General features: G+C 41.8%; 1 protein-coding gene across 1 annotated transcript; it reads left to right on the forward strand.

The window, feature by feature from the left end:
- The first annotated feature begins 1,150 nt into the window (after positions 1–1,150).
- Positions 1,151–18,903, forward strand: ALDH7A1 (aldehyde dehydrogenase 7 family member A1). The gene is made up of 18 exons (XM_054810145.1): positions 1,151–1,468; positions 1,645–1,698; positions 2,632–2,697; positions 4,347–4,427; positions 7,483–7,606; positions 8,224–8,356; positions 8,962–9,006; positions 9,857–9,934; positions 10,803–10,900; positions 11,549–11,590; positions 13,544–13,638; positions 14,498–14,582; positions 14,869–14,975; positions 15,707–15,823; positions 16,276–16,373; positions 16,537–16,610; positions 17,529–17,604; positions 18,411–18,903. Exons 1-18 carry the CDS (start codon positions 1,295–1,297, stop codon positions 18,463–18,465), a joined length of 1,602 nt encoding a protein of 533 aa, XP_054666120.1. The 5' UTR covers positions 1,151–1,294; the 3' UTR covers positions 18,466–18,903.
- The last annotated feature ends 246 nt before the right edge of the window (positions 18,904–19,149 follow it).

The following is a 19,149-nucleotide window of genomic DNA, read 5'->3' on the forward strand; positions in this document are numbered from 1 at the left end:
CAGCCCAGGACATGGTTGGCTTTCTGGGCTGCAGGCGCACACTGCTGGCTCATGTTGAGCTTTTCATCAATCAATACCCCCAAGTCCTTCTCCTCAGGGCTGCTTTCAATCCATTCCTCGCCCAGCCTATAGTTGTGCTTGGGATTGCGCCGACCCACGTGCAGGACTTTGCACTTGACCTTGTTGAACTTCGTGTGGCTCGCATGGGTCCACCTCTCCAGCTTGTCAAGGTCCCTCTGGATGGCATCCTTTTCCTCCAGCATGTCGACCGCACCACACAAGTTGGTGTCGTCGACAACCTTGCTGAGGGTGCACTCGATCCCACTGTCCATGTTGCTGACAAAGATGTTGAACAGTGCTTGTCCCAGTACCGACCCCTTAGGAACGCCACTCATCACCGTTCTCCACTTGGACATTGAGCCGTTGACCACAACTCTTTGAGTGCGACCATCCAGCCAATTCCTTATCCACCGCGTGATCTATCCATCAAATCCATGTCTTTCCAATTTAGAGACAAGGTTGTCATGCAGGACAGTGTCAAATGCCTTGCAAGAAAGAAAGCAGTAATGCATACTGCTACATCATATTATTATTAATAATAATAATAATTATTATTATTCCTTTGTTGAATAAGTATAGCTACATTTTTTTCTCTGTTTTGATGACTCTGTGCTGTTATTTCCCCTGCACTTAGAAACACCACACCGGGGCACTCTGCTGCCCCCGCACTTCCTCGGTGCGTGGCGGCCCTTGAGGGGACCCTGGAATGGGGGGATGTGGGACTCTACACGGGCTGAACTCTGCCTCCACCCAGGGCCGGCAGGCAGGCAGGCAGGGGACGGCAGGCAGGGGACAGGCAGGGGCAGGCGGGCCGCAGGCAGGCAGAGGGCAGGCCGGCAGGCAGGCAGAGGCCAGGCAGGCAGGGGCCGGCAGGCAGGGGCCGGAGGCAGGGGTAGGCAGGCAGAGGGCAGGCCGGCAGGCAGGCAGAGGCCAGGCAGGCAGGGGCCGGCAGGCAGGGGCCGGCAGGCACGGGCTGGAGGCAGGGGCAGGCAGGCAGAGGCCAGGCAGGCAGAGGCCAGGCAGGAACGGGCTGGAGGCAGGGGCAGGCGCGCCGCAGGCACGCCGGGGGAAGGTAGCCGGAAGGCAGGGGGCTGGTAGGAGGGGGCGGGGCCCGGCGGAGGGGCGCCGCCGCTCCCCCACCAATCGGCGCCGGCGGCAGGGGGGCGGGGCGGCCAATGCCGCGCGCCCCCCGCCCCACCTCCCCCCCACCCCCCACCCGTGGCGGCCGCCGGCCATGCTGGGGGTGCGCCGCGCTGTTGCCGCGCTGCTGCCGCTGCGGGCCGGGCTCCCGGCAGCCGCCATGTCTACCCTGCTGGTCAGCCAGCCGCGCTACGCCTGGCTGCGGGAGCTGGGCCTGCAGGAGGAGAACCCGGGCGTGTACAACGGGCGCTGGGGCGGCGGCGGCCAGGTGTGGCGCGGCCTGGGCGGGGGGCGGGCCCGCGGGTGCCGGGCCCTGGGTTGGGGGGGGGGGGGGCGGTGCCACGTCGCGGCTGGGCCTCGGCGGGGCCCTGGGCGTTGCGCCCCCTCCGTGGGATAAAGGGGCGAGCGCGGCCCCGCTGGTCATCCCCCCCCCTCCTTCTCCAGGTGGTGACAACGTACTGCCCCGCTAACAACGAGCCCATAGCCAGCGTCCGGCAGGTAAGCGCGCCTCGGCGTGGCCCGGGGAACTCGGGGGGGCAGGGACTCAGTGGCTTTTGGGAAGGGAGGAGCCCTCTGCGCCCCGCGGCCGGAGTGAGGGAGCGGTTTTTGGGCCTTGGTTTGGGAGCTGCTCCTCCTCTCGATCAGGTTCGCGAAGGGCACGAACCCGCCGGGGTAGGTGACTGCAGGGGTCTAGGGGGTGTTGAACCCAGAGGCGGTTGGTGAAGCTCATCATACCTCGGGCCGTCTCGGCTTTTCTGGGAAGAAAAACAGGCTGTTCACCTTTTTTAAATCACACCCCACCCCCCCACCCCCCTTGTAAATATTGTTGGCCTCTCCTGCCCGTTTTTGTTTGTTGCTAGAGGGGAGTTGCAGAAGAGGGGTGGATTGCAGCTATTCAGTGGCGCTGAATGGCCAGGGGGAGGTATGAAGGAGAGTGGCGTGGCATTCACGTGGTAGATTTGTACAAGTTTTTAGTGTGAGAATAGTGCTGTGGTGCTAACCTACTCCTTTTGGATATTAGAATTCAATTAGTCCTTGATGTCCTGTGAGGCTGGTGGAGTAGGACAGTCCTCACAGCCTTTGTTTAATATTGCTAACAGTAGTAGTATCTAAGATAAAAGAAGATCTATGAATATATGCCTACCTTATAACTATTTTTAAGTAGCATCCTTTGGCATCTGAAAGAAAAATTCTGCTCACTTTTTTCTTTAAGCAGCGTGTATGCTTTTCCTCAACGGTAACTTCAATCAACTCAACATGCCATATTGAGACCAAATTATGGCAGAATATAGGCTTCCTGTGAAAGTGATATTCTGTAGTGTAGTACTATCCACTAGAAATGTCTCAGGATGGATGCAGAAGCTTTTCTGTGGCATTTGTTTTGGGGTTTTGGTTTTCCTAACTTTTTCTTTGACATGCTTCTTCATGTAGGCTAGTTTGGAGGATTATGAAGAAACAGTGAAGAAGGCTAGAGAGGCATGGAAGGTCTGGGCTGATGTAAGTTAAAAGAGACTTCTCTTTTATAACATATCTCTGGCAGGTAAAGGTCATTAAATTGCCCTGTCAGGTGGAGGTGTGAAAACATGTTCATATTGTGTATGTTGCATTGAAGCAAAAGTCTGCAGTGAGGACCTCAAGAAACAAACCCAGACAACTTGCGCACGTTACCGTTGAGGTACAAAATGAGGACATTGACATGTGGAAAATGTTTGTTCTGAAAAGCCTGGCAAACTTATCCAGGTTTGTGCCTGTAAGCCATTGCCAACAGGTCTGCTGAAGTTCAGAAACCTTGTAGCAAGCAAATTATGCCTGTGGGTGTGTTTAACTTCCTGTTGCCACATGCTTTCCCCTCTGAGAACTCTGCAGAGTATTTGGGTGTTTAACTTGTGCTGATAATCTTGTTCTCATGGGGGGAAGACAACTGCTGTTTTGAGTGTGCTTTTTTTTTTGCTCACCAGTTGTCCTCATATTTCACAAAACAGCTACATTATTCCAAAACTTTAGTATTATGTTACGGTATCATATAATAGCTAAGCTATTTTTCCTTAGCAAGCTGTGGTTCTCAGTGACCCTGTACAAGGTATGTCCAGCCAGCATCCATTCTCTTGCTGGCCATGCCAGGCTTGTTTTTTCTCTTTGACACAAGCTGAAACTTTAATTTCATAAGGTATTAGGTATGCTGTATTTTATCTAGCAAAGTAATTTGCCTTATCTGAAGAAAACAGTTTAGGACAAACATAACAGCTTCCTCAGGATATGTTAGTATGTGTTCTTTTGTTGCAGTTTGTCAATATTATGTTGGTGAGTGCATGACAGCTCCTAATGTGTTTGGAAATAATCTGAAAGCAATCTAACAGTTAACAAAGAATCAACAGATCAAATGCTTTAAAGCCTCATCTCAAAGCTGTTTGGTTTTAGTTTGTGAATTTTGTGGGTTTTAATGAGCTTATTTGAAAGATTTTGCCTGTAAAAAGATATGCTTGCATGGTTTGTGTATGTGTCACTTCTATCTTTCCAGCTGCCTGTTCATCAGCAGGTTCTAATCCTGTAAATCCTGTTGTATGCGTATGGTTTATTATTGATTATTATCTAACATACTGATACTACATTAAAAAAATCTATTAATACTTGGTATATGGGTTTAATTTTTCCATGATTGAGGCTTCTGTGTGTCTTGGCATCTAACAACAAAATAAATGTCAGCAGCCATTGTCACATCGAAAAAAAAAATTTGAAAATGTGATGTTAAGTGTACTTCAAAAGCTCAGAAACTAGTAATTGTGCTTTTAGAAAAAAAGCTTGTTTCTTGAGGTGCAGCTGATTGTTTGAGGGCATTGTGGGTGGTGTAGCTGAACAAAAGTAGCGGAACTAATAATCAGAATGTTTCTGGGAATATTCAGTGGAACTAAAGTTTTGAATAGGCATAAGTGTATGCAGTGTTATCAGACTCTGTGAAGCAGGAAACAGTTTCTTGTAAAGCAGTGCACATGATAAAAACGAATGAATAATGATGTCTTGGTAAGACAGGGGAAAAAGCACAACAATCAGTGATTTCTTGCTGCAGGGGTAGAAAACCAGCAGTATATGTGTGTCAGAAGTCACAGACGTTCAATCTCAAATAGATTCCTCTGTTTTCTTTTGAATAGATCCCTGCACCTAAGCGTGGAGAAATAGTGCGACAGATTGGTGATGCCCTGAGACAAAAAATCAAAGTTCTAGGAAGCTTGGTAAGGCGCTTTAAGAAGCAGCTTAACTTTGGGGAGGAGGGGGAGTGAGGGGGAGAGTGTCAAAACTGTTTTTCTTGGTTTTTTTAACGTACTACTCTGCAATACTAACCTCAGTAATTGTTAAAATCCTGTTAGTTCTGTTAGCTTGCCTAAAGAAAATTTAATTTTAAAAAAGAGGAAAAAAAAAAAGTAAGGTTGCGTGCTGGCATCCTACACTGGAAATGATAATACAGAACAGGAAAAGAAAGCATAATTCATTCTGAGCCTGTACTGTGGCTGGCAGAAGTGTTACAACTGTTGCCCTGCTGTTTTCCCACTTGCCTGTCAGATAGGGCACTGTCTGATGCTGAAAGCGTCCTGAAAGACCTTCCTCTAATACAGAGCTTTTAACCTTGAGCTCTTTCTGGTGATCCGCAGGATTTTGCGAAGTGACATGTGGAGGTATAAGGCTTCAGAAGGTGAGATGGTCTTAATGAGATCTTCTTGCAGTGCTGTGCAGGACATAAAGGTTGAAGGACCACTCCGTTAAAACACTTGCTAGGAAAGAAAAGGAGACAAGTGGGGAACTTGCCCCTTTCCTTTTACAGAGCTTGCCTATATGTGCAGCTATTCAGAAACAGCTGTGAGTGAATAACTCCATGTGTAGTCAAGCCCATATTGTTAACCTACAAAACTTTGTTCTGCTGTTTCCCTTGATGTTGTCTCCTCAGCAGTTTCTGTGGTGGAATTGAGTGCTAAAGTACTCAGAAATGGTACAGCTTCCCTGGTGAGTGTGGACAGACAGAAGTTTACTGTATGTTTCTTGGACAAAACTTGTTGCTCTGGTGAGCATTTTTCTAGTTTTCCCAAACAGATAAATCATCTGTTTAGCTCTTCCAGGATACAGGGTAAACTTCAGTGTGGAAACTGTGCAGTAGGTATCCAGGTTTTAGGACTTTTCCTGGCTTTAGGATATGTAAAAGGAAACAATGTGGCAACTCACCTTTTCATATGCCATTGGAAATGTCCAGTGTTGCCTCACAAAGTCCTTGTTGAGTACCCAGATGTATGTCTACTGCACTTACAGGCCCAACCACTGTGTTTCTTAGTAAATATGTCTGATGATCCTCTGCTTCTGGTGACAGATAGGGACTATTCCTTCTGCCTCAAGATGACTACAGGCATCATAGAAATACCTAGAAATACATTTAGTCACCTTTATTTTAACCTTTGCATCGGGAATAAAACCCAGTGGCAATCCTTCGAACTTGATTCCTCACTTCACAGCTTTTTCAAAGTACAATCATCAATCTAAAGTGGTAGGTGACATCTGCATGAAAGTCATAGAATCATAGAATGGTTTGGGTGGGAAGGGACCTCAAAGATCATCTAGTTCCAACCCCCCTGCTGCGGGCAGGGACACCCTCCACTAGACCAGGTTGCCCAAAGCCTCATCCAACCTGGTCTTAAACACTTCCAGGGATGGGGCATCCACAACCTTTCTGGGCAACCTGTTCAAGTGCCTCACCACCCTCACAGTAAAGAATTTCTTCCTTATATCTCATCTAAATCGACCCTCCTTCAGCTTAAACCCATTATCCCTTGTCCTGTCACTACACTCCCTGATAAACAGTCCCTCTCCAGCTTTCCTGTAGGCCCCTTCAGGTACTGGTAAGCTGCAATTACATCTCCCTGGAGCCTTCTCTTCTCCAGGCTGAACAACCCCAACTCTCTCAGCCTGTCCTCATAGCAGAGGTGCTCCAGCCCTCTGATCAGCTTCGTGGCCCTCCTCTGGACTCGCTCCACCAGCTCCATGTCTCTCCTGTACTGGGACCCCCAGAGCTGGACGCAGTACTCCAGGTGGGGTCTCACAAGAGCAGAGTAGAGGGACAGAATCACCTCCCTTGACCTGCTGGTCACACTTCTTTTGATGCAGCCCAGGACACGGTTGGCTTTCTGGGCTGCAAGCACACACACGGCTGGCTCGTGTTGAGCTTCTCATCAATCACTACCCCCAAGTCCTTCTCCTCGGGGCTGCTTTCAATCCATTCCTTGCCCAGCCTATAGTTGTGCTTGGGATTGCGCCGACCCACGTGCAGGACTTTGCACTTGACCTTGTTGAACTTCGTGTGGCTCGCATGGGTCCACCTCTCCAGCCTGTCAAGGTCCCTCTGGATGGCATCCTTTTCCTCCAGCGTGTCGACCGCACCACACAGCTTGGTGTCGTCGACAAACTTGCTGAGGGTGCACTCGATCCCACTGTCCATGTTGCTGACAAAGATGTTGAACAGTGCTGGTCCCAGTACCGACCCCTGAGGAACACAACCTAGATACCAGAACATGACTGTAAAATTAAGTGGGGATAAATGGGTGACTTCCGAAGTTAGTGAATTTTCTTACTTTTGGAGGAAAATGTCTTCAAATAACAATTTATTCTCATAGATAATCTGTATGTCTGCTGTATACATCTATGCATTTAACAGAAGGACGTAGTTTAGGATTGACTTCAGCTTGAAAAACCCACATTGATCCTAAACATCCCAGGTTACTAAGATACTAAAGATGTGTAGACATTTTCAGCAGTGTCTGAAAATGGAATCTCTCAAACTCGCTTTGATATGTTGTAAAATGAGTAGTTTGCTTATGAAAAATGTAAATGACTGTATCCTTTTGTTGGAGCAGAGTAATCCCTCTTTTTTCCAATTTATTCTATGCCTGGTCCACAATGTATGCAAATGTTCTGTTGGAAATTCAGTGTTTCATTGATCTAAATGTACAAACCTCATTACTGTATAGGGTGTTCCTTTCAGAAGATTATTTTTAGTTTCCTTTGTTCATTAATTTCCTCTTCTAATTTCCTTCTATTGTATGGGAATGTAACTCCTGTCTAGTTGTCTATTGTGTTCTTAATTTTAGCTGTGACTAACTCAGCAAGACTTACTCTTCTAATGAAAAAAAGTGTATTAAATCTTATTTGATATACAGATATAACTGACATTAGTGGGAGACAAAATGTATTGGGGATGCAGGGGGATTTTTTTAAAGAAGAATTTTGTCTTGCTTGTAATTTTTTCAGGTCTCTTTGGAAATGGGAAAGATTTTTGTTGAGGGTGTTGGGGAAGTGCAGGAGTATGTTGATGTCTGCGACTATGCTGTTGGTTTGTCCCGAATGATTGGTGGACCTATTTTGCCTTCAGAAAGTAAGTATGTGTGTATGTATGTTGATTTTTGGTTGTTTTTTTAAATTATGTTTGTACAAATGAAGAGATGGAGATGTATTTGAAATATACAGTGTTGTAGTGCAGCAAAATCTCTGTATTGTGAATTATTTAGGGAGCATGTTGTCTAGGAATAGATGTGCTGGTAGACAGTAGCACCACCTAATGAAGTGTCTAGCCTGTGACATATGGCAAGAGAGGCAATAGACTTTCTCTCCACTCTTTGAAGCATTAGATTCTCTTTGATTTCTTTGTTAATGAAGGTGCTAGAGGAAGGTATGTGGAAAGTTCAGCAGTGTACTTAGAAATGAGACCCTTTTATCAGTTACTGATTAGCAAACAATCACCATTCTGTTAACTGAGTAGTTAAAACAGTAAAGCTTCATATTGTCATGTTACTAGGTTTTTCCACAATCCAGCTAACCTTGTTCCAGTAAGCTGCAAAGCACATACAATACAGCTCTCCACAGGCTAATGCTCTGATGGACAGAGGAATGATGCTAGGCCCCTTGCTTACATGGTTTCCTTTAAAAAAACCCAAACAACCAAACCAACATTAAATAGATGCAAATTGTGTTATGTTGTGTCTTTGCTTTCAGGACCTGGCCATGCCCTCATAGAGCAGTGGAATCCTGTTGGGTTAGTAGGAATCATCACAGCTTTTAACTTCCCTGTAGCGGTTTATGGGTGGAACAGCGCAATTGCAATGATCTGTGGGAATGCTTGCCTCTGGTAAGATATAGCTCTCCAACATGCTAACAGTATTTTAAAATTAGAGCTGTTATCTCAGGCATGGAATTGTTATCAATCTTGCTGTCTGGTGTTTCTGTGTGCTTGATTCTATCTCATGTAGGCTTAATTTCTATTTATTTTTAGGTTCATTGTAGGCAAAAAGCTTTGTTGTGGGGGAAAAAAGTTTTATGGTAACCTCTTTTATGAGGTATTGAGATTCAGACCTGTCCAAGACTTAGCTAAATGGCCTGTTAATAAAGAACCAGGCTGAGGTTTTGCAGCAGTGGTAGTGAACAACTAATATTTTCAGAATTGGTACAGCTAAAATGAAGAATCTAAGTAAGTAGCTTTACTTCCTCTCCCAGCTCCTGCTTTGCTTTCATCTACCTGGTTCACTAATGTTTGGCATAGCTCTTGTTCATGTAGATTTCAGTAGAAGCTCTGAATGCTCAGCTGTGGAAAGAAATGCTTGGGTTCCTGTCTTAACATGCACCTGAAAACCAGACTAACTGAAGTGTGCTCTATTTCAGATACCATAACAATTGCATATTTGAATTATTTCTTGTTCTTGAAGAATCAAAAAGAAAATAATGAATTTTTTTTAGGAAGGGCGCTCCTACAACATCCCTCATTAGTGTTGCTGTTACAAAGTAAGTTCTGGTTTTTCTACTTTCTGTTTTGCTTTTTAAACAACTTCTTTTCTGTTTAAGGTAGTGCTTAGTGGTCTGAAGAAACTGCTTTCCCCTTGTTACCCAAGAAGTAACAGTATGTATAGGATGTTACCTATACTGTTGGCCATTTTTTTCTGGGACCAGGGCTGTGTTTGTGCTGAAGTAGGACTAGCTATTAGGTTTACTTCCTTGTAGAAGAAGAATTGTTCACGAAATTCAGCTTCCCTCAGTCATGCACTCATGTTTCAGAATCATCCCTTTTTTTGGGAGTCTCAGCCCAACATCAGCACCCAGTTTCTTGGCAAAATCTTCTGGCTGGCTGTGTAGACCTATATCCTGAAGATGCCTTCACACAATCTTTATTATCCAAACCTAGTAACACCTTAGCATGTTTCCAGGATTCAAAACTCATTCTTGATAAAAAGAACAACTCCAAAGAAAAAATGTCATAGTGATACTTACTCTACATTTATTGTTACTTTGCTTACTCTATTAGCATTTTAAATATGTATCTATTGTGTGCTACAAATAAGATTTATTTTTAAATGCTAATTATAAAAAGGCTCCTTTCAAATAACTAATTAGTAAGCTTTAATATTAACTCCTGAGAACAAAGGCCCCAAACCACTTACAGGTATGATATTAACACCTAAGTCCTTCATGAGAGAAGTATGTTATGTATTGTACAAGCTACATCAATTAACTGCAAGACTACTGGTTTTAAAAATCTGTAGCTTCTTCATGTCCATGGTTAGATAGTTTTAATGGTTCATTTGCTAATATATGCACCTGTCAGAAATCTCTGAAATTTTTACATCTTTGATTCTAGGATAATTGCCAAAGTCTTGGAGGATAACAAAGTGCCTGGAGCAATCTGTTCTCTGGTTTGTGGTGGAGCAGACATTGGGTAGGTAACATTTCTTGTATTTAGTGAAGATGTATAAAAGATAAAGAATATTATTTGAGATACTTCTTGTAAAGTTACTCTGATCTCCAGGAGTACCCAGCACATGCACATGCCTGTTGCCGTTATTTTTATCAACTGGTCTGAAACTGTTGCCTTGCTGTAAACATAATACATATTTCTACTTGCTGTGGTGAGATCAGCTGCTAACAAATAACATGAGATATTTAATGAAGAGAAATGACTAAGTTTATATTCTACTTCTGCATATGCTTACATCCAAAGAATATAGCTAATATTAAATTCCACTTGTCATGTTCTTAAGAGTTTTCAATTTCTAGCCCACTGGCCTTTCAGACCACTTGTGGAGGAGAATACTTGCCAATTTTTCCATGCTCACATAGGACTCTGCACTTGCTCATAGATACATACCTGTGCTTGGAAGCTGTACAAATCAAATTGTTTTGTTAGATTATTACAATGTGGAAATTCCCAGTATAAATGTATATTCAGATGTATCTTTTGAGCATTTCAAGAGATGACAAAACAGATGGTAAGCATTAAAGTATGCATATTTTCTTTGGGAACATAACAATTGGAGGTGATCTGACTATGAACTTTGGGTTGAACTTCAAAATTAGTACAGGTGATGCTCTTATCGTCTGAAAGGGGAGGGAAACAGCCTTGTTCCTCTCTTCTGACTAAGAAACAGCTTCCCTGCTATCTGCTCAGTCACTTACCTGATGTTTTTAAAGAAGTGGCTCTGACTTTAAAAGATCTCCCCAGTTGAAGTTGGTTTATGTGGAAAGTGGAAGCATCTTTTCCAGCTGTCTGCTCTTCCGAACATGGTGGTATGTCTTCTGTTGCACAGGGCAGCAATGGCAAAAGATGAGAGAATGGACCTGTTGTCCTTCACTGGCAGCACGAAAGTGGGCAAACAGGTAGCGCTTATGGTTCAGGAGAGATTTGGTGAGTGTGTGGGGTCTCCTCCATTTCTTTCCATGGTTGGGAAAGGCAGGGGAGCTTCGTAAGATTTTAAAACAGCAGCTTATTATTGTTAACCTTTTTTTTTGTTTTAACTTGGTGGAAATAGGGTGTTGAAACTGCTCAGAGATAGATACCGCATTTTTTAGTCAGTCCTGTCACAACTCAGTGTTTTTTCCATGGTATGCACAAATCCATGGTCCTACAGTTACCCATGAGTATAATTGTATGGAGATTGTCAAGATGAACAGCCAGGGCCTACAGTCTTTTGGCAGTGTGTTCACGGAGAAATACCCCCTCACCTTTTACTCCTTATAAATGCAGGAGGAAAGTTGTGATTTTTGAGGTGGTGTTTTTGTTGCATCTTTTCCAGTGCTATTTTTGCCTATTTTTTTCAAGCTTCTTTCTGCCATAACTGCTCTTCAGGTATCTTTCTTCTCAATAGGTAATAGATGTAGCATTCAGTGTAATTTTCTGCTTTGGCTAGAGTGATCAGTTGACTGTGATGCTTAAAACTTTTTGTCTATCCAGAAAAATATGTTTATGAAACAGCTCTAGTTAGAGGTGACCTCACTGAATGAGGTGTAATGAATGTGTGTGTATGACATAACTTGTTTTGTGTGTTTTTATTAGGTCGAAGTCTGCTGGAACTGGGAGGAAACAATGCTATTATTGGTAATACGCACTGTAGAAATTTAGTTCCCATAGATGATGTTTGGAAGTTAGTATACGAACGTTTGTAGCAAACTGTCCAATTATTTTCTTTCCCCCCTCTCCCCCCCACTCCTCCCAAAAAAAACCAAGTATGTAGTAGAATCCTGGGGTTTTTCTGTCTCCACTGTTGTGGAGGGGTAATGTTTTAAGATAAAAATGAAAGTTCAAGCTCTTACATGTATTCACCATTGAAGTGAAGAGGGGAATGAGAGAAACAGTAAGCTTCAGAAATGGGATGTGGACAATGCTAAATAAATTTGGGTTTAGGATAGTTCTAATGTTGTGAACACCACATTTTTAGCATTTTAGAATATAAGTACATATATATATATATATATCTCAAGTCTAAGACACTCATGATCCTTGAAAGCAAAATGTGCAGGTATTTATTTCAGTAGCACATTTTACAGCTTTAAGTAGCTTAGGGTATGATATAGTTCTCAGATAACATAAATACTGTGAAGCTAAGCAATGTGGCAGAAACACAGTATAAGCTAAATAACTAAATTGCTCTCCTGTTGTGTCGTAACCTTCTGTTTCACCTTTCTCATATTCTGAACAAATGTACTTGCCTATGTAGAATGTTAAGCTCTTTTGAAAATCACATTGGAACAGGTAGTTCTTTTTTTCCTGTGCTGCTTTGCAGCCAGTAGCATAAACTTGCTTTATAGTTAGAAAATTGTTTCCTTTTTCATGGGAAAGTCCTGCTTTTTCTGGAATTCACTTTGAATAACAGCATAAACATTGTTTGGTTGGACTTTGTCCCAAATTTAATAATAATACTGGATACTCGGGGAATTCTGTGGGACTGGTTAAGTTGAGTGATATTTTGGGGATCCTTTGACACTTGTACATACTAGCTTTGCTTTAAGCATCCCAATGTCTTCTAGCCAGATGAATTTGTTCAGCTTATGTATATTTTACATTATTGTGTACCTGTGTGTTTTAGCTTTTTTTTTTTTGCATGTGTTGTGGTAGCAGGCAGCTAAAACAACCACGCAGCTGTTTGCTCACTCCTCCACCTCCCGGTGGGATGGGGGAGAGAATTGAAAATGGAAAAGGAAAAGAAAAACTCATGGCTTTGAGATAAAAGCAGTTTTATAGGACAGAAAAAGAAGAGAATAATAATAATGATGATAGAGTATACAAAACAAGTGATGCGCAGCACAATTGCTTACTACCTGCTGACCAATGCCCAGCTAGTACCCGAGCTGTGGTGCTCCCTGGCCAATTCCCCCCAGCTTATATACTGAGCATGATTTTATATGGTATGGAATATCCCTGTGGCCAGTCTGAGTCAGCTGCCCTGGCTGTGTCCCCTACCAGCTTCTTGTGCACCTCCTGTGGAAGGCTTATGCCTCCTCAGTGGCAGGGCCTGGGAAGCTGAAAAGTCATTGACTTAATTGCAAACACTGCTTAGCAACAACTAAAACATCAGTGTGTTATCAACATCATTATCATACTAAATCCAAAGCACAGCACCGTACCAGTTACTAGGAAGAAAATTAACTCTATCCCAGCCAAAACCAGGACACCATTCCATCTGGATACACTTTACCATTGTTTCTTGATGCTGCTAGACTCCTCAGTGAGAGAAGAACAAGGTGAAGAAGCAGCAAGAAATTGCTTGTAGTTTCTTGAATTAAAATGAAGCTGGAGTTCTTTGCAAGCTTTATTGCAAAAAGCACTCTTCAGTAGTTCAGACTTAAATTTATGTCCAATTGCATGTATCTAATTCCAGGTGTAAAAGTAATAGGAGTTTTGAGGTGTTTCTGTAGATCTTAGTGTGCTATACTAGTGCGACTATTCCTAATGCTTCTTGACCAACCTGTCAGTTTGATATTGCTTAGTGTCTTAAGTCTTTCAAACTGCCTATTTACTTCAGTAATGTGCTGATGTTTTAATTTTTGTTAGTGTTTGAAGATGCAGATCTGAACCTAGTCATCCCATCTGCTCTATTTGCTGCTGTGGGAACAGCGGGTCAGAGGTGCACAACTGCTAGAAGGCTGGTGAGTAAATGTGTATTGTCTGATTTGGTTAGCTCTGAATTTAAACTTATTCCAAATTGGGTCAGAAGATGCCTAACAATTCCAAATATTACAGACCGTGACATATAATCTTTGAAACATGGTTTTCCTTTGTCAAAAATAAGTATGATGGGAAAATAAGATGGTAGTTTGTCATTCCACTATAATTCTAGCTCTAAAGAGTTTCTTTGTATGTGTTTCTAAATGTACCTGGTGCTAAACCTCAGGAAAATAAACTTACCTTACTTCCTGTATTTCTCTGTTTTCATTGCCAGAGCTTCTTTGCTTGTACCTGCTACAAATTTTGGTGCAGGGTTTAGATTTCAGCAAAGCAAGGGTGGGTGTGTTGCTTACTTTACTATTAATTTTTAACCATTATTTTCAACCAGTTTAAAGGTGTTATAATGTCAGCCTGTGCCTGTATAGTTTTTTCAGAGTTGAGTTGATTGGGTAAATATTTGTCAAAATTGATGCAGGTTAACTTTGGGTGTATAGGAAGGGCAGTGATTCCTCAAATTATAGCAATAAAAATCACTTGAGTATTTGTCCTAAAACGCTTAACTGAAGAGTTTACAGAACACATTGATACCATTGATGTGAGATAGGGTAAAATTAAAACAGGCTTTTGCTTCTTTGCTTCTTTTAAATCTTCATGGTGACATTTTCATGGTGTTGGTGCTGTCTTGAGGCCTTGCTCATGTGTTTATTTTTAACTTTGGGATTTGAATATGAGCAACACTGTCTTCACATTTCATTCAGCCCTCTTAAAAGTGCAGCAGTACTTCAAGAATAGTTACACAGGCTGAGCTGTCTTACAACCTTCTTACCACGTTTTGTTTAGTTCCTCCATGAAAGCATCCACGATGAGGTGGTGGCAAAGCTTGCTAAGGCCTATGCCCAGGTCCGCATCGGTGATCCGTGGGATTGTAAGTAGCTGTTTCCAACTCATGGGTGCAGGAGACACGTTTCTGTTTGTTTCTTTCTGTTTAAATTCTAAAGAGATTATAGATCAAAGCTATCCAATTTTAGCAGTTTACCAGGCAGTGGGGATAGCAGGTTTCATTTGGAGTACAAACTCTGAAAGGGAGATGAAGAATCCACCTAATACTGCTCATCTTAGATTGAATAATTACTCCCCAAATGTCATGATAAGAATATTTGCAAATGTATGCAGTTTTGCTGAAAGTATGTCTTTGGATCTTTTGTTTTTAGCTGAGACTTTGTATGGGCCTCTTCATACCAAAGCAGCAGTGAAAATGTTCCTTGATGCAGTAGAACAAGCAAAACAACAAGGTGGCTCTGTCGTCTATGGTGGAAAGGTGACTTACTTTTATTGTCCCTACTACATTTAGTAGTCTTGGGGAAAAAATACTGTAACATGGTGGCTTAGGCCAAGATTGTCCTGTCAGCCATTTCAGGATGTTTAAAGTTACTTGGTCTGAGAATGTTTGAATTGCAGTCCTGTCTTTAGAGTAAAGATGAGTCTACTTGGAAGCTACCTTCTCCTTCAAGAAATGGCTAAGCATTTTTGGCTGTTCCTTGTACTAGTCCCTAGTTGCAGGTGATGGTGAAAATGCAAACAGCAATGTAAATAGTGAATATCAAACACATAACAAAGAATTGCTATTCTGTCCCTGGATTCACAATATCAAACTTCAGGAAGTACTGAAGATTCAAGAGAGCCACTTGCACATCATCATATGGGATGTTTAATTCTCATGGACTTAACATTCTGGGAATTCTTGTCTTTTGCTGGCACCTTCTTTATTCCCCATACCTTTAAAATTCTAATCAGCTTACTAATCAGATTACAAGTAGGAGAACAGAAGTGGTTTTTGTCAGCTGCTAGACTTTGAGATTTGATTACCTGCTTAGTAGACTAAGTTGTGCTTTTCTGTATTTTAAATACTTAAATGAGTAAAACTTAAGTTTCTGATTGCTAGGCACAACTATAGTAATCAGACCATGACAGATTCCCTTCCTACACTAGTACTAACCAGGATGTGGGTTTGAACTTACTCAGTTGATTGTTCTTTTATGTGTTTTGAAGGTTATAAATCGCCCTGGAAACTATGTTGAACCAACCATTGTGACTGGCCTTCCTCATAATGCACCCATTGTCCACACTGAAACATTTGCCCCCATACTGTATGTGCTGAAATTTAAGGTAAAATAACAATGGGAAATCAGTCAGGTGCCAAGGTTGCTAACAGAAGAGTCAGGAGAAAGATTTCAGATGTATGTCATGTTCATGTGATTGTCCTGGCATTTCAAGAAGTGGTAACTGTTGTTCTGCACTGTAGGATATCCACTTGAATAGCTTACCTCGTTGTGTAGCAACACTTATGCATTTTCTGTTAAGAGTTCTGGAGTTAAGATGAGAGTCTGTACAGGAATAGATTTTTATTGTCCATGTGAACCTGCTGAAAAGCAGGTTGTGTGTTTTGTGCCGTGGTGGAGGAATCCTATCCCTGACTTGGTGCACATGTATTTGCCAAGTGGCATTCAATGTATTTGCATTATGGCTGTGGTATGTTAGGTTTTTTTCTCACAACACTTCTTTGTTACTGCTTTGCTTTGAATGATCATGGATTAACTGTTTACACATGCTCCTTTTAGGAAGAAGATGAGGTTTTTGCCTGGAATAATGAAGTAAAACAAGGTCTTTCCAGCAGTATCTTTACCAAGGATTTGGGAAGGATTTTCCGCTGGCTTGGGTATCATTTAAAGTATTTTTCTGCCTTCTTGAAGCATAAGATCAGTTTTTCATGTCTCTTGTAAACCTGTTAACAATGCTAGTTGAGCATTTTATAGCACTCATTTTAGGGAAGGAGACTTTCCTGATCCTGAGGAGTAATAGCGTCTTGTCTGTCTTTGTAGGCCAAAGGGATCTGACTGTGGCATTGTGAATGTCAACATCCCAACCAGTGGGGCTGAGATTGGAGGTGCTTTTGGTATGTTACTTATGCTTTTTTTCTTTATCGGTTAAATTACTAAATCCTCTAGCATCAGGTCTAGAGACTTCAGGCTTCATTTTTTTTTATGCTGGGGGGAATTTTTTTCTAATGACTCTGGAAGAGACTAAAGCATTACCACTGTAAAACTGGTATAATTTAGGTCTCCTCATCTTATTTTTCAAGCTTTTAATCAGTCCATTTAAATGACTAAATCTCAAGGGATCAGTGAAGTTTACCTTGAACTATACTGCTTTAGCAGAAAATAGAAAGTGTCTAGAGGTGATTGGATTTCAGCTTTTAAGAATATCTGTATTTGGTTTTAAAATATTCTATGTATCATTTTTTTTTTCCCCTTATCAAGGGCATGTAACTCAGAAGTATGTTCTGAATGTGTTGACATGTGGCTGAGTGGAAAACTGTTTAAAACAGTTTCCGTTAAAACAGTCTTGAGCATTTTTGTTGTGTACGTTTGCATGTGTATATAAAAAATACAGCATAAAGTATTTTTGTGAGAAAGTCTTTAAATATAGTTTTGCCTTTCTTTTTCTTTTTTGTATATACTGAAGGAAGTGGAGGAGAGGGAAGAAGAAATACTCACCATTTAAACAGTACAAGAACCAGCATTTTCTTGTACTTTTCTCTTATGTTAAAATATCTTTAAAACAAGGTCCTCTGTGCCAGTGTGGTGAGGCATTCAAGTCCAGACAGCTGTTTTTTGGATCAAGCATGAGGAGAGAGCTAGCTGTGGGAGTTGTATGTAGTGGTGTTCTGGTAATTTATTTCAGGTATAGAACAAGGGTAAAGGAATAATTTTTTCCCATGAATTTTTATAAAAATGTCTTACCTCCTGGAGTTAGTCCAGATAGCCATGCTCAAAAAATATTCAAGTTTTCCTTTATAACCTGTTTCCTACAGGTGGTGAAAAGCACACTGGTGGGGGAAGAGAATCTGGAAGTGATTCATGGAAACTTTATATGAGACGGTCTACTTGGTAAGACAGACTTTTTAAATTCCAAATAAATATAAATTACAGATAAACTTGCAAAAATTCAAAATGTATAAATCCTTGACTACATAAGGTTATCCTCACTAAATATGAGATAACCATGTATCAGTGTAATTGCCTTTTCTTCATGCAAGAATTTACATCTGTGTCCTTGCAGAAGATGGCTTGAAGGTTCTAGATAAAGACCTTTCTTTACATACTATTCCTCAAAAGGGGGAAGAAAAAATGGTTTTTTTTCCCCTCTTGCCTGCTTTCAAATTCAACTAAAAATTAATTTACTGAAACTTGTCAGGAAATACATGAACTGGCAACCACAATAAGCAGGCCACTGTTGCCAGTGGTAGGTGATTTAGCTACAGGTTTATCTATCAATAAATGTCCTGACAGCCTGAGTGGCTGACCATTCCCACTGTTTTGCTGGCCTCCCTAGCCTTTACCTTTGCTAACTTGGGTTTCCATGCAAAGGCTTAGGAACACAAGAAATCCCACCTTGATTTTTCTGTTTGGACGTTCTCATGGTAAGAGATTAAATAGAGAATGATACTTTACGTTCTCTTTGGTCTATCAAGGAAGCGATAATGGGGAACATGCTCTTTCCCCATACATAGATATTATATTGAAAACCAGAGTAAATTCGGTTTGTGACTTTAAATAGGCAAATTGCTTACAGAAGTCTTTTTTGTGTGTGACAGAAATTGGTAGCCTTGTACATAGGAAACGAACTGCATAATCTGTCTCAGTGATCAAGTCTGATCATACTAAGTACACCTAAATACTTGTTTCTCTTCCAGTACAATCAACTACAGCAAGGATTTACCTTTGGCTCAAGGAATCAAGTTTCAGTAACAGCCTCATGAACAGCTGTGCCGTGAACTCTCCTACCATTTCAGAACCAACTGCTTTCTAAGCCTCATGATGAAGAAAATTAATTATCTGAAACTTCTCTGCAGCAAGGATACTAATCCTGTCAAAAAATCACTACTCTAAAATTGCTTCACTTTCATGTATGAAATTACTACTTCAGTCTTCAAATGTCATCTTTGGGAAGAAGGGAGGGTGACTGAAACTAACAAACTTGGATTCAGGCAGACTGGATAATATTCTGTTGCCTTATCACTATATTTCATTATCAACACTATATCCCCCTCTTCCTCACCATTTGCTGATATTTCCAGCTACTAGGTCTATGCTTCAAACTACATGCTGAGTTTCCTACAGATACCTGGTGCGGTGGGCAGTACAGGGCTATTTTTCAGTGCATAAATAAAGGTACATTTTGTGAGATACCTTGGACTTCTAGGTTTTTTGTTTGTTGTTTTGGAGCAGGAATGTTCAGCTGACTGTCCATTTTTACACACTGAGCTGCTAGCTGGGAGAAGTATCCCTGGGCTAAAAGAACTACTTTAGTTTTCCTGCCTCTCCTTTAGAAAGGAGACTGTCACCCTGTTTGTTGGGAGATAAGGGTTATGACCAGGAGCTACTGCAGTCTCTTGGAGCCTCCTCTTAACACTAGAAGAGGTCACAGCCAAA

This window comes from Grus americana, chromosome Z (assembly GCF_028858705.1).
Source record: "Grus americana isolate bGruAme1 chromosome Z, bGruAme1.mat, whole genome shotgun sequence".
Classification (NCBI taxonomy): domain Eukaryota; kingdom Metazoa; phylum Chordata; class Aves; order Gruiformes; family Gruidae; genus Grus; species Grus americana.